This window comes from Hyperolius riggenbachi, chromosome 9 (genome assembly GCF_040937935.1).
Source record: "Hyperolius riggenbachi isolate aHypRig1 chromosome 9, aHypRig1.pri, whole genome shotgun sequence".
NCBI classification, from domain to species: Eukaryota; Metazoa; Chordata; class Amphibia; order Anura; family Hyperoliidae; genus Hyperolius; species Hyperolius riggenbachi.
In genome coordinates this window covers 82,488,414-82,504,665 of record NC_090654.1, presented here as the reverse complement: position 1 = coordinate 82,504,665, position 16,252 = coordinate 82,488,414, and the positions used below count along the sequence as shown (strand labels likewise).

Below are 16,252 nucleotides of genomic sequence, written 5' to 3'. Positions count from 1 at the left end.
TCCTGCCGCCAGCGTCTTCCCATGGTTTGATCAGTATCTCCCCGGGGATGCAATGTTTCCATGTCTTGTGGCTTCCCATCTGTCTCTTGGAATGGAGTCCTGCTCAGTACATGGAAAGATCAGTGAGCTGCCTTCCTGGAGCTGAGCACAATGAAAACACAATGCAGCATCTGTGCACAATGCCTCCCCTCAGCCATCCATTCAGTAAATGCGGCATTACTGCGCTATATGTGCGTGTTACTGGCTGTGACCGGAGTAATGCCCTGGATCTCGTACATACAAACTGCTTCTGTTCTTACACTTCCATCCAAGTGGAGCGTTATTACTGCTGGAACTGTCTGCACAGCCAGTTAAAGTGGACCTGAACTCAGAACGGCCTCTCTGGTCTAAAACATAAGGAACAGCATAACTGTTAAAGAAAAAAAAATTTGTTACAGCTTATGCAAATCTTGCAATAAATCTGTAGTGTCTACTTCCTGCTTTTATGGAAGCAGACATGGGGTTAACATCCTACTCTGCACTGAAGAGGACTGCTAGGATTCCTGAGCTGACACACACCACAAAATCAAATTACACATGTGATTAGTCAGATTAGAGAGTATAGCCTGTCCAATTCCACCTAAATGCACACAGGGTACATTTCTCTGTTTTCCTTCTGTCCTGAGCAAGAATTCAGGTCTTATTGAACAAAAATGGAGACTGAGGGACTTGAGAAGGCGTTCCTGGGTATGTTAAATTTGAACACGCAGGAAACACTATTGCATAACGCGCGCAATCTCCTTTTGTAATAGACGCAGATTTGCACTGAAATGGACCCAATCTGTGCATCAGTAACACGTGCACATGTTGGGCAAATGTGAGATGAAAATTGACTTGTCTATGGCCACCTTAAGGGTTCTATTCGATTATTTTATCAAACCTACCATACACCATTCCTTTCTATCAATCAGATTTTTAGTGAGAACTAAATTGATTTTTAGTGCTCAAAAATGTTCACTTTCTTCTCTATTCAATCATATTGGTCAAATAAACGTGGAAATGGGACTATTTGATTGTACCGTGGATGGACACTTGTAGTGTGTAAGCTGTGCTCTGCGTCTTCTGTCTTGTGAATGGATAGGTAGCCTTCTCAGTGATGTCACTGGTCTGTAGTGAATGGATAGATTGTATTCTCAGTGATGTCACTGAACGCTGACTGGATAGACTGTTCTTTGTGAAGGGACAGGGTGCATGCTCTGTGATGTCACTGGCCTCAACTGAAGCGATACTGTATTCTTGGTGTCACTGGTCTCTGATGAACGGATGGGTATGTTCGTGGCGATGTCACTGGCCTCTAGTGAATGGATAGGCTGCATCCTCAGTGATGTCACTGGTCTCTAAAGCTATACCAGATAGTTGTGAATTTATAATTTCTGTAATTTAATTAAGCTTAATTTTTCTGGGTCTTGGCTTCAGTCAGTCAGTTTATCCAGTATTTACGAGATTTATAAATAAACCAAAATCTACCCACACGTTGTTGTATAAAATGTGCTTTATATAGAATGCTGCTGCATATCTGTGCTGTGCTGTGCTGATTATTGTGCTGTGATCTGTCTGGGTTGGACATGTAAGAGCTGGAGAAGCTGTGCCAGCTCTGGAATGCAGATATGGCTTGTCCTGAGCGAGGGTACACTGGCACATGATGATGTAGACGTCACTGTGGCAGGCTCACCTTGGCGCTGCCCTTGCTGATGGCTGTCCTCTTGTCTTGCAGGAGCGGTGAAGATGTCGGATAAGATGTCGAGCTTCCTTCATGTGGGGGACATTGTGTCCCTGTATGCAGAGGGCTCTGTGAATGGATTCATCAGCACGCTGGGGTAAGCCTGTGCTAACATTCTTATAACAGAATCCTTATTTAAATTTTTGTATTTTCTTTATTGCTGGGACATTTCCAGCTTAATGTTTCCTATTCTTCTCATGCACAGTTTGGTGGATGACAGGTGTGTGGTACAGCCGGAGGCCGGGGACCTGAACAACCCACCCAAAAAGTTTCGAGGTAAGTTGCATGTCGGCTGTGTTGCTCTCTCCCCTACGGTGCTCTGCCATCACTGTAGGTATTGCAAAAGTCTATTGAAATTGCAGTAATGCTACTGAAAGTGGTGGTGATCTTGTGAAAATTACTATTGTGTGCTTGTATAGCACTGACATTCTCCGCAGCGCTTCCACAGTCAACTGACCGCTGCTTCAGCCGAGAGTGGCATAGAATGTGTGGCTTACATCTGTGCAGGTCTCATTAAACCATATAAAATATAGTTTAGGAGCGCCTCTATGGTGCAATACCTTTAATCCAGTTTGCAAATTGCAAAAGAAATGTACGTACAAGATCGCATAAATTTGCAAGCATAGCTCACAAGCTCAATGTTCCACTCCTCAGACATCGACCGTGGCCAGCGGGGGACATCAACAAGGGTTTGTGGTAGGTCTTGAGTCCAGGCAAGCTCCGTGTGCCATCTTATAAGGTCATTATAACCCGGCACACGGAGCTTGCCTGGACTCAAGACCTACCACAAACCCTTGTTGATGTCCCCCGCTGGCCACGGTCGATGTCTGAGGAGTGGAACATTGAGCTTGTGAGCTATGCTTGCAAATTTATGCGATCTTGTACGTACATTTCTTTTGCAATTTGCAAACTGGATTAAAGGTATTGCACCATAGAGGCGCTCTCTTCTCTCCTTTTTCTAATACAGTCACTGATCAAATCCCACCACTGAGAGAGCTGCACTGGATGCTACCTTTTTATCCTTTCATTGTCTGACACTGGCATTGGAGACCTGATTTACTTTGGACATAAGATCTTTTAGTCCTGGTTGTAACGCGTTCATATATTTGTCTAAAAATAAAGGTTAATAATGTCTTAGAAGCCCTACTCCATAGAGCCAAATTAATCCATGCCATGCACTGATGAGGATCAAACAATCCGAAACAGTCTGTATGCATGTTGGCTTATTATGGCTCTGTACAAATTAACAAGCTAACACATTATTGCATTCCAGCGGTTCTGGAGGTGTGTTTAGCTTCTAAGAGTACAATGGTTAATTTGCATATATTCAGCAGTGTTGCTCTGGGAGACCTCTCAATCTCACTCCAACCTGAATTATCGCAAATTCTTTCTGTTTTAGGAAAGCACACTTTTGTTTTTCTTAATGTCTTAGGAGCGTCAGTGTTCTCCCCAGGCTGTTGTAGCCAGACGCTCCACCTGACTAAGGGCCCTTTTCCACTAGCTAGCTGAGTTTTTGCCAAAAATGCAAAACTCATGCACTTGTTCCTTCAGTGCAGCCTGTTTTAAAATCTGAATCTTGGGTGGCCTTTTCCACTGCTGCGTTCCGATTTTTTTTAAAAAAAAGCAAACACATGTCTGTGCGATTAAATTGAAACGCAAAATACATCATTAAGTATAGAAACGCATGAAAAACGCATAGAAATTAGTTTTTTGTTTTTAATCACTAGTATCCATTTTCAAAAATCAAGACCACACTTGCCGATCAGAAACCACACTTGCCGCACATAAAAATGGGTCAAAAACATGCAGTGGTAAAGGGCCTTAATTTTGGGGAGCACCCGGCTGACCTCAGCTCACCTCCTATGCTGTACTGTCAGTTATGCACAGAAGCGCTGGCCCTGCATTTCCTTGTTCCACCCCCACCTGGCTAATTTTTCATGCCACCTGGCTGGAAATAAAATTTCGGGCAGACTTGCTTTGGAGAGAAGATCAGCTTAAATGCAAGGAAATGCAGCAAAGTCCCCAGTATCCGGCACTAGTGGAGATCGCTTGATGCCAGATGCATGTGCTTGTCGGTTGCTTGAACAACCAGTCTGCAAAGCACAAACCACCCCCTCCTCACCATGCAGCATTACTTACTGAGTGTCCAGTGGCACCTAACTATCCTGTAGCTTCTAGGGGCTTTCTGGTGTCTTCTGGGCATAGCTCCTGATGAGTCACCTGACCCACATCGGGTCATGGGACATGCCGGGAGCCACATGAAAGCCGCTAGGAGCTACTGAAGGGTTAGAAGACACCGCTGGACACTCTGTAATTATTTAATACAGAGAAAGACCCCCTGCACGCCCCTTAAAACACAGTCCCCGTTATCCCTTCAGGCATACCGGTTAGTTGAGACGTGGTTGCCTGAGTTGCAGAGAACTGGGACATTGCTGTAAGAGGAACTGGCGCTGTCCTAGCATTAATGGTGCTTTGTGGTCTCCATAGACGGCAGATTTTGCAGCAGATCACAATAAAGCGCTATTGATGCAGTGGCAGTGCCAGTTCTAATTGTCTTGCATAGGCAAGTAATGGGTCGCTACAAATGAGGTAGATGACTTTCTCCAACCTCCTGCCAGGGATTTCTCAGTAGTAAAAGTTGGGGTAATTAGTAATGCAAGTATTTTGCTTTACTAATCTGTAGCTAATTTTAAGGGCATAAAATGAAAGTATGCGTTACACCTGTGCTACATGGGAACAGGACAAGTGTACCACAGCTTTGCAGAATTTCTCTCCTTTTTGCCTGGACCTCAGTAAAGGCCTACTGAGTCATGTTACCAGAGGACAGTCACTGCAGCAGGCATCCTCACCAGTATTTTAGGCATAACTCCCAACTTTTTGCGTTAAGAGCAGGTGTCTAGTCCTGGAAAAAGAAGTGAGTGGACTCACCCTAGAAACCTCTGCGCCGCGTGCCAAAAAATAGGCATGGTTAAGCAAAGCATGGGCGTGGTCATGGGTGCGGCCAAATATACATGGCCTTAGTGGTATAAAAGGACTGCCAGGGGACGTTTGAGCTCTGTCGTAGTGTATCCCCAAAAAGTAGATGTAATCTCACAGCATTTCACCAAAAATACAGATAATCTGGCAGAGGTTCCCCCAAAATACAGATATGGCAGTGGTTACCCCAAAATAGACAATCTGGCAGCAGTTCCCCAAAATACGCGAAACCTGGCAGTGGATCACCCAAAATACACGTAACACCCAAAATGCATGCAATCTGGCAGCAGTGGTCCCAAACATACACAATCTGGCAGCGGTTCCCCAAAACACACGTAATCTGTCATCAGCGGTTCCCCAAAAATACAGATCTGACAGCAGTTCCCCCAAAATAGATACCCCCAGTATAGCTAGCCAGGTCTATAGGTGTCCCCATTATAAGTAGCCATGTGTATAGTTGTCCCCAGAATAGGTGGCCAGGTGTATAGATGTCCTTAGAATAGGTGGTCAGGTGTATAGATATTCCCAGAATAGGTGGCCAAGTGTATAAATGTCCCCAGAATAGGTAGCAAGGTCTATAGGTGTCCCCAGTATAGCCAGGTGTCCTCAGTATATGTAACCAGGTGTATAGGTGTCCCCATTATAGCCAGGTGTATAGGTGTCCCCAGTATAGCCAGGTGTATAGATGTCCCCAGTATATGTAGCCAGGTGTATAGGTGTCCCCAGTATATGTAGCCAGGTGTATATATGCCCAGTATATGTAGCCAGGTGTATATATGCCCAGTATATGTAGCCAGGGGTATATATGCCCAGTATATGTAGCCAGGGGTATATGTGCCCAGTATATGTAGCCAGGGGGTATATGTGCCCAGTATATGTAGCCAGGGGGTATATGTGCCCAGTATATGTAGCCAGGGGTATAGGTGTCCCCCCCCCCCCTCCCCAGCAGGAAGGGAGCAGCGCAGTGGAGAGGAGCATTGTGCCCCCCCCTTCCCTCACCTTGGGGCACCTGATGAAGGGCGGAGCCCGTAACATGTAGTATGTAGTGACATGCAATAAAGTTGAACGCAAGTTCCTGCCTGTGGAGTGCCTCCTTCTACTAGAATTTGCTCCTCTCCCTGGCTCTCCCCTCCATAACATTGTGCGGTGGCTGGGGCGATGGCTGGCAGCGGCATCAGTGGGCGGGACTTACCTCCTCCAGTGTTCCGGGTGGACGCTGTTCGTGCAGCTAGTCTGGTCTAGTGAAGACCAGAGCAGCGGCACGAGCCGCGTCAACTCCCGCCCACTGGTGCCGCTGCCAGCCATCGACCCCCAGCCACCGCGCAATGTTATGGAGGGGAGAGCCAGTGAGAGGAGCCCCAAGGTGAGGGAAGGGGGGGGGGATGTCCGCCCTTCCCCACGCTGTGCACAATGCTCCTCTCCACTGCGCTGCTCCCCTCCAGGGTGCTAGGGGGGACGGCGTCAACTTTCCAAAAAAAGTGAGTGGACGTCGTCCCCCTGCGTTCACGCAGGACTCGACCCCTGGTTAAGAGGGACACTTTAAAACATGACCCTGCCACACCCCTTACCACAGATAAAACAAATAATTCATAAGCAAAAGATGTGATCATTCAGACCACCGCTGGTCCTGTATCCTTTTTTCTTTTTTTTTTTTTTTTTTCTTCTGTCCCTGACCTGGGAGTAGAACTCATGACCTCATGCTTCACAGGTAGAGGCAGTACCTCTGGACAAGCTCGTCTGACTGGTCCTGTCATGATTGGTTTTAATTCATGACATTTATAAGTAAGAAATATATTAATTTAAGGCATGAGAATACATTTTAGAGTTGACTTATATTTTCGGTAGAAAAATACATATATTTACACAGATCTGTACTGCATCTGAAGGACAAAATGGTAACAAAGAGGGACGATTTGGATCCCAAAGGGGGGATTGTCTCTCCAAAAAAGGGGCAGTTCGGAGCTCTGTTTTGCCATTGTGAATGGGAACCATTCAGTGCTGTAACTTTGCTGTGTGCTGCTTTTTATTTAACTTGGAATCTGCTTTAAACCTTCCACTGCTGATTCTTGATTGGGATCTGATTCAGTTTCATCCATGCAGAATATTATTTTTCCCTTTGTTCCTCCCCCCACCGCCCCAGTCACCCCTGCAGGTCCTCACCTCTCCTCCGTCCTCTCTCTCCTGGGCTTCCGCCAGTGTCTTCTGCTGTGGGGTTCCCTGCAGCCATTTCCTTGTAATGTAAGCAGAGTGCTCTGTTGTGGAACGGCCTGTCAGAAGAGCTGTCAGGGATTCTCCTGGCTACAAAAGCCTCCCATTTCTTCCAGAGTACTGTAAACAGAGCGCTAGTCTGAAAGTAAAAAGAAATGTGTGCAGCGAGGGAGGCGGGGGTGCTGACTTACTGTAATGTGGCTACATTTCTTCACTGCAACCAACATTACTGTTTGTTATACATTTATTAATGCTGACAATTTCCACAGTACGGTGTACATTGAAAAGGTACAGCAACAATAATTGTCCCTCTGAGGGATTCTCAATTTCCTCCCAACTAAGTCATGATGGTAGGGTAACTGATACCCTGGATGCCTATGGCCATGTGGAAGAGCATACAAACGCCATGCAGATAGTGTGATGTTTGCTAGACTGTGTGTTTTACTGAATGTAGTAAATGCATTTTGACAAAATCAACAGCTTTCAAATCTGTTAAATTTTAACTATCCGCTATGCCCCCGTGCTGCCCATTAGGGAATGAAGATGGCAGCGTCCATATTACTCAGTTCAGGTTCTCTTTTTATTATGGAGTTGGCCCACTTTTTGCAGCTTTAAGCTCTTCTGTGAAGCCTTCCCACAAGGCTTTGGAGTGTTTATGGGAATTTTTAGCCATTCTTCCAGAAGAGCATTTGTGATGTCAGACACTGATGATGAATGAGAAGGCCTAATTCAGTCTGTTAGAATTCATTCCAAAGGTGTTTATTGTGTTTAGGTCAAGGCTCTGTGCAGGCTAGTCGCGTTCCTCAACACCAAACTTGCTTATCATTATGGACTCTGTGCACTGGTGAAGAGAAAGGGACCATCTCCAAACTGTTCCCACAAGTCAGGAGCATGACATAGTTCAAAATGTTTTAGCTCCAGTGAAAGGAACTCTAAGGCTTCACGATATCAAAGTGCCAAGCCCAACCCTTAAAAACAATCCTCACACTGCTCTCACCCTCTGCCACCACCAAACTTTACACTTGGCCCAATGCAGTCAGGCAGGAATGGTTCTCTTGGCACCTGGAAACCCAATGGATGAATCGGTCTGGTAAACAGAGAAGCGGGATACGACCCTCCAGTGAACTTTTTTCTTGAGCCCATTTGTGGTGCGTTTTACACCACTGCATTGCACATGGTGATTTAAGGCTTGGATGCTGCTGCTCGACCATGGAAAGCATTCCATGAAGCACTCTACATGCTGTTATTACACTAATCTGATAGCCGTACAAATTCTGGAGGTCTGTAGCTATTGACTCTGCAAAAAGTTCTGTGCCACGTATGTGCTGTACTCAAATGACAATGGCATATCGAATAGCGAGGAAACTTCACTAATAGACTTGCCGGTGTTGCACTCAATCATGGTACTCACTGTGAGGGACTCGTAAGAAACAGTCTGCCTGAGTGCTTGGTTTTATAGACCTATCACCATGGAAGTGATTGCAACACCTGAATTCATTGATTTGGAGTAGTGCTCCTACATGGCCTAGATTTTGGTGTCTCCCTCACTCCCAATTTAGAGCTTTTTATTAAGTTGCTTTTCCTGTGTCTACAACTTCCAAATGCTAGCCAATGTCATTCCCTAGAATGATGCTGTGTAGATGGATGGAGGCACTGTGTAATTCCCCATGGAAAAGGCATGGATATGTGATGGTGTGAGTAGTTTACATACCAGAGTGTTAAGCTGTATACAGAAGCCATACTTGTGCTAGTGGCGTCCTTCTTGCATTGCAGTTTCACACCTACTCAGTCCGCTTCTTCCCATCTCCTCCCCCAGAGTACTGCTGAGAATCCACGCTAAACATAAGCTATGATGCTATGTTGAGTTTGTCAGGGAATAAGAATGACATTTGAAATTAAAACTTCCTACAAGTTATCAGCTACAGAACTTTCTATTGCTATGCTATTCGCCCCCCCTTTTTTTTTTCCTCCTTTCTATTTTGGAAAACGTGGAGCCGGTGTCCATAGTTGCCATAGTTGACAATATTAGCAAAACTGAAATGTTTCCAGTCAATTCTGGAGCGGTTCACAAATGGTTGCTACACATTTTATCATATGCAAACCGTGTACAAAGGTGGATATTCTGTGGATCTTGGTTAAGTTGTAGTTGTAGAGGTACTGGTATGACCTACAGTTAGTCCCCAGTTAACAAACGAGAACAAGATGAACTGTAGTTTTATTATCCAGTTGACCACTGTGCCCCTCAACGCAACTCCCTCCCCCCTTGCATCTTGTATCACATTCTTTCCACATTTGAAAATGTCCCATGGATCTCAGTTCTCTGCTCCAATTTTTCATCTCCATCTCCATGGAAGTACAGTGGTTTGCAAAAGTATTCGGCCCCCTTGAAGTTTTCCACATTTTTGTCATATTACTGCCACAAACATGAATCAATTTTATTGGAATTCCACGTGAAAGACCAATACAAAGTGGTGTACATGTGAGAAGTGGAACGAAAATCATACATGATTCCAAACATTTAAAAAAACAAACTGCAAAGTGGGGTGTGCGTAATTATTCGGCCCCCTGAGTCAATACTTTGTAGAACCACCTTTTGCTGCAATTACAGCTGCCAGTCTTTTAGGGTATGTCTCTACCAGCTTTGCACATCTAGAGACTGAAATCCTTGCCCATTCTTCTTTGCAAAACCGCTCCAGCTCAGATTAGATGGACAGCTTTTGTGAACAGTTTCCAGATCTTGCCACAGATTCTCCATTGGCTTTAGATTTGGACTTTGACTGGGCCATTCTAACACATGGATATGTTTTGTTTTAAACCATTCCATAGTTGCCCTGGCTTTGTTTATGGTCGTTGTCCTGCTGGAAGGTTAACCTCCGCCCCAGTCTCAAGTCTTTTGCAGACTCCAAAAGGTTTTCTTCCAAGATTGCCCTGTATTTGGCTCCATCCATCTTCCCAACCACTCTGACTAGCTTCCCTGTCCCCGCTGAGAAGCACCCCAAGAGCATGATGCTGCCACCACCATATTTAACAGTGGGGATGGTGTGTTCAGCGTTTTGCATTTTGGCCAAAAAGTTCCATTTTGGTCTCATCTGACCAAAGCACCTTCACACGTTTACTGTGTCCCCCACATGGCTTGTGGCAAACTGCAAATGGGACGTCTTATGCTTTTCTGTTAACAATGCCTTTCTTCTTGCCACTCTTCCATAAAGGCCAACTTTGTGCAGTACTTGACTAATAGTTGTCCTATGGACAGATTCCCCCACCTGAGCTGTAGATCTCTGCAGCTCGTTCAGTCACCATGGGCCTCTTGACTGCATTTCTGATCAGCGCTCTCCATGTTCGGCCTGTGAGTTTAGGTGGACAGCCTTGTCTTAGTAGGTTTACAGTTGTGCCATACTCCTTCCATTTCTGAATGATCGCTTGAACAGTGCTCTGTGGGATGTTCAAGGCTTAGGAAATCTTTTTGTAGCCTAAGCCTGCTTTAAATTTCTCAATAACTTTATCCCTGACCTGTCTGGTGTATTCTTTGGACTCCATGGTGGTGTTGCTCCCAATATTCTCTTAGACAACCTCTGAGGCCGTCAGAGCAGCTGTATTTGTACTGACATTAGATTACACACAGGTATACTCTATTTAGTCATTAGCACTCATCAGGCAATGTCTATGGGCAACTGACTGCACTCAGACCAAAGGGGGCTGAATAATTACGCACACCCCGCTTTGCAGTTATTTGTAAAAAAAAGTTTGGAATCGTGTATGATTTTCGTTCCACTTCTCAATGCTAAATGCTAATTGGTGGAACCGACCCAATCGGAGATCGCAGATCATACATACAATCTAAATGGTACTGTGTGGACTTGCCAACCAATTCAAAAGGTTACTTTGCCTGCAGTTCTGAAAGCCTTAGGATTCCAGTGGACCTCAGCAGTAATTGACTCTAACATATGAATGGCCTGTGTAGACCTCTGCTGCCTTTTGCTACATGCAGTACAGAAGCCTGAGTGGGACAATCTGGGCAGTGTAGTTTCAGGCCCTGTTTTTTAGCAGACTCCAGTGGGCGTGTTGTGTCACAACATACGGCCACTGCGTTGATCTTCAATTGTCCAACGCACTCCTGTTTTTAAATGTACTGAATGGGCCAGCGCTGTTCATAAAAGTGTGCAGCTGCGCGATAACTACGTACTTCCTGGTGTTTAATTAAAAAGGCCATTTATGACGTTTTAAATGTAGTCTTGTAGATCACTTGCAACATGCTGTGTGCAGTGTTGGATGGATTGCTTGTAGTGAACAAGTCCTTAGGCTAGATTTACATGGACAGCTTTGAAGAAAGCAAAATAAATGTACAGAATTTGTATCGCTGTGTCCAGCAGTTTCATGCATTTGTTTGGTAGCATTTCTCGGATGTCTAAACCAAGGATTTAATTGCCCGAATCAGGTTATTGTGGCGCTGAAGCTGGACGCTGTCATAGCAGCAATGTTATGCTGTGCGCTCCGCGTATCAGTAATTCAGGGCAGTGACGAGAACTCTGAGGGGGAATTGTATTTAAAGAGGAGCTGTCAGCCATGCAATCTCAGAAAAAAACACATGTAAATAGAGCACATATTTATCTACTTATATAACATATGTATTGCACTGTCCATGTCTTTGACTTTAGTGATTTTTCTACAGTAAGAGAAAATCCTTCTTAGCATTTCCCATTTTAAACGAGTCTATTTTGAAGCCTATCCTGATATTTCCTCCCTTACACTATGCCTGATTGTGTATGCATTGCCCACCCTCATCTATAGAAAGTGCATTGTCTCAGCATGAGACATACTGGCCAATCAGAGAGGAAAAGAGGCGTGGGAGGGGAAAACGGGAGGGAAAGAGGCTTCAGCTAATTGGGCTGCATTAGTTAAGTCTGAGGGGAAAGTAGAGAAGCAAATAGGACAACCCAGCATGCCCTACAACTTCCTTTATGGGGCAATGAACCAAACTGGGGAATGATAATTTATCAACAAGAAAAGTAATAGTGATTTTAACTATTTGATTGCCTGGTTAGCATCCTTATTATACACTTTAAAGCCAGTTCTCAGTGAACTTTCTGGCCCTGAGACGCCATGTACTCTTTCACTGCCTACCAAATTTATAGATGTCTGCATTGAAGGAGATTAGCAGCATTTGTACACTCATTTTTGTTTCGTAATGTTTGAATGTAGCTTGCTGCATTTACTTTGATGCACTTAAGTACTTATCCTGTACTTGAAATCTGCGTTGAATAAATCCATGCGAACCCAAGGTGAGATAAACCATTGTATGTATCCTACTACTCCTAAAAATGTTTTTTTTTTTTTTTAATTTTTATCATCCCATTGTTTTGTTTTAAATGTAAAAATTTACAAAGTAGAATGTTTTGTCTCTGCTCAGTGTCAATGTTTTTTCATTTAGGGACACGTAAACACTAACTATTGCCATTACCATTTTTATCTCCCTTCATTCTCAGAAGTTGCATTCTGCCAGGATGGCTGTAATTTGCTTATCTGTGATGTTCACTATTTTGCTGACATGACAGAAGCATTCACTTCCATTCCTAAAAGTGAACTTTTTCAGGCAGCAAACTAAAACAAGTTAAACAATCTGGTCATTAATGATTTGCTCTGTAAATCTACATGTTTATCTCATTACGTCAATGTTGCATCGAGTACATTTAAGTTTCATACTAGAGCATTTGGGGAATGTAAAAACTTGGTGTTGCAGGCAAATGGTCAATGCAAAGGAAGCCTAAAGCACCCGCTACTCTGATTTCTAATCATTTTGGCTGGAAATTAAGTGGGTACTTGTATCTTCCAGTCTCACTAGCCTCCCATATAGCCATAAACTTGGTTGGACCGCTGTCTTTCATTTGGTTGCCAGTGGGAACCTCCACAGGAAGTTCCCACAGCGTGATACCACTTGTGCATTTGCCCCTTCCCTCTATAGAGTACACACTGCTTGGCCAATAGAAGAACAGGGATTCTGGACAGCGATAATTACCAACATGCCTCAAAACGTTTTTCAGGTGGCCGTTCAGGCAAATGTATATCTTGATTTTAGGCCCTGTAAAAGGTGTGTGTGTCTCTGTACCTATATCGTGAGATCGCAGAAACGATCGCTTGTCGTGAAAAAAAATCGGCAGAAAAATCACTTACTGTATACGGGCCTTTTAGGCCTTGTCCTCAAATTACCTGAGGTTTTTCTTGTGGAGACAGGTGTTCTGATGGGACTTGCCATGAAGTTAATCCCCTGCATGCTGTGCTGTAATTGTTCTCTGTAGGAATGGGTTATTCCCCAGAGATTGTGCGCAGTTCTGTCATCCACCTTTAAAGATGGATTGTTGGATAGGATATGTTCTCCCTTAATGTAGTTATTTTTAGCCCCGTTAATGTGCAGCTTTCTAAACAAAAGCCATCTTGCAGTCTTCATGCAAAGGGTTAATCCCCCTGACAGATTCGGGAGCATTGCTCAGAATGCTGATATAGGGGAATTGAGGTTAATACACCAGAGGAAAAAAGGCTAATTCCCATTGAGAAACCTATGCAGGATCTCCAAATATTGCTGTCTATGGGGCCTGATCTTCTGCTCCACTGTGATTTCAGAATGGAACTTTGGGTCATCAGCTCAGCTGTAGTAATCTTATGAAACTTATCATTATGCATGGATCTAGCCCTGACCTTTTCCACTGCACTGTAGAGCATACTGAATGACTCGTGTCACGAACTGTCCCTCAGAGAAGCTCAAAAGATGTAATGAGGCCCATTCATGTGCTGTGACCCCCTTGACTCTGGGGGACTGAGACCACCCACACTAGTCAAAGACTGAATTATGCACTTGGGCATCCTGTCTGCTGGATTTAAGCCCCTAGCAATCCTTGCTTCATACCTTTATTTTGTCAACCACTCACAATCTGATCAGAAGCAGGGCTTTGGCTAGGCAAAAAAAAAAGTTTTCCACAAAGGGGATAAACGGACAGATCCATTAACTATAGGACCCATTCAGACATTTCCAATTTTGACACATCTGCTGTCTTCTTATTGGTAGCAGAATGAACAGATCTGATCTAGCAAACCTATCCTATGTATGCTGATGGGCACAATGAAGACTTATAGAGATGGACTTCAACTGAAAAACGGATAGGCATGGTGGGAGCTCTTCTGTGGATTCTTGGAATCCTAAGATTGCTTTGCTAAAGGAAGTGCCAAAAACAATAGGGAATCCTAAACTGAGACCTCCCTCAAGCCCAAGTCACCATGATTGCGAGATTTCCACATCTCCATCCATTTGGAAGGGCACTGTGGGCATTAGGAATCAGCAAGGAGTTGCAAATTTCTCATTGCATTCAGATGTCATATAAATTGTACGCAACTTGAAATTTCACTTCGTCAAATTTTATTGGTCCACGTTCAAGCTGCATCACTTCTACATGAGTTTTTTTTTTTTTTTTTTTTTTGGTTTTTTTTAATGCAAGGTAAATTATCTGCATCACATTGATCATCTCTAGTGGAAATCATTTGGTATATTTTAAGTAATGAAGGAAAGCAGATTGAATATCCACATATTTCCTCTTGCTACTTACTGAGGCAGGGAGTCCAATGCAAGCACTCAATCTAATCCCACAACATTCTGCAAAACCTTTTGAAAAGGTAAAAGGTACTTTGCCATGTACAGTCCACACTACAATCCCTGGCAGATTATATCACTGATTGGACATGTTGGGGATACATCTCTGGCATATTCTGTCGATCAAACTTGTGGCTAGCCTAAAGCACAACTACACTTGGTTATAGTGGTACACAAGCCCACCTGTTGGTTTCCACCTCAGTCTGTCTTACGCATGCCAACTGGAAACAAGCGATTGCAAATGAGCCCTTGCTTGCCTTGGGCATGCGTGATGGAGAGCTTGTACATTCTCAATACAGAGCTTGTACATTCTCAATACAGATGCACTCTTTCCTGTGCACTGGGTATGTGTGGCTTGTGCATGCCCAGTGCAGCTTGTGCATGAAAACTGGTGACCGCTTCCCAGCTGGACAAGCCTGCATAAGGGAGTGGTGTGGGACAGTGCATATCACTGTGTGGCGTGTAATTTGTTCTGGTGTGCTTAAAGACTTTAATACTGCAGAGATGGGAGTGTCCCAAAAGTCAAATATGACTACCGTATGTCCAACTCAAATATCTAGCCTTGAGACCATTTGGTGTATTGACACTGTCAAAAAGGGTCAAAGGATACTGCACGCCTGTGAACTATAATCGTTACTTCAAATGTTCTCCTCACTCCAATCGTCTCACGCACACCGTTGTCTCTTATCAGGAGTACTGTACTCCTAATAGGAGACAACGATACTTTGTACGTGCACTTTTAGGACGTTGCATTCTGACTCCTGTCACACAACCAGGTCTCTGCTGGGAAAACCGAAGACTTAATCAATTACTTGGCTGAGGGAGGATTTCAGTTGGCAACATGATTGATAGTCCAAGGAAGGTATTAATGTATGTGCTGAATTGGTGAGCCTGGGATAGACTGCTCCATTCTCAAGACAAGACATGGAACATTTATATTGCACTTTTATCCTAGCGGAATCAAAGCACCAACCACTAGGGTGTGCTCTATAGATATTAGCAGTGTTAGGGAGTATTGCCCGAGATTCAAACCCTGGTCTCCTGAGGCAGAGCCCTTAACCAGTACACTTTCCAGCCACAAACATTCACACATTTTCCAGTGTGTATAAGTTCCAGCCAGTGGGGACAGTACAGCCCTTTGTGTAGACTGACACTGATTAGAACACAACACATCCTACATTTACAGACCTTGCAGGATGGAAAGTTCTGAATTATTAGCCATACTGTGTTGCTATGGTAAATGTTCTAGGTTGCTTTGCTGTCTCACCACTGAAGATGGCAGGCAATTTTTCCCAGGTCATTTTGACTTGTGTGAAATAAATTCTTGTATAGCTTAGTTTGGGGATAGTATGCCTACAAAACAATACACTTTGGAGGTGGTATTTGAGGTTTTCTGTGAACCACAAATTAGGTGGGCAGAGATCCAGGAATATTTGTACGAGTCATATGATTGCTTTGAGTTTCAAACAAGTTATTCTTGTGAACGTTTCCTCATATTGCTAAAATGTATACCAGTAGTTTGGCAATTTAACCTGCTGTAAATTTGAGCAGTTATCAGCGGAGGTTAATGAAGGCGAAGATAAAATTAACCATCTCTGGAACATCTGCATGTCATGGTGTCCACAAAGTAAAGCGGGTCTCTGCATTTTTGTGACCTCACAGTACCGGACCAG

At 44.0% G+C, this 16,252-nt stretch overlaps 1 protein-coding gene across 1 annotated transcript in view; it reads left to right on the top strand.

Moving 5' to 3' along the window:
- The window catches only part of ITPR1 (inositol 1,4,5-trisphosphate receptor type 1), a 366,152-nt gene that overhangs the window by 139,977 nt on the left and 209,923 nt on the right, over nucleotides 1-16,252 (top strand). Inside the window, 2 exon segments of the mRNA XM_068253115.1 lie at nucleotides 1,754-1,856; nucleotides 1,965-2,035. Of these exon segments, the coding sequence (XP_068109216.1) occupies nucleotides 1,765-1,856; nucleotides 1,965-2,035 (163 nt within the window). The 5' untranslated portion in view covers nucleotides 1,754-1,764.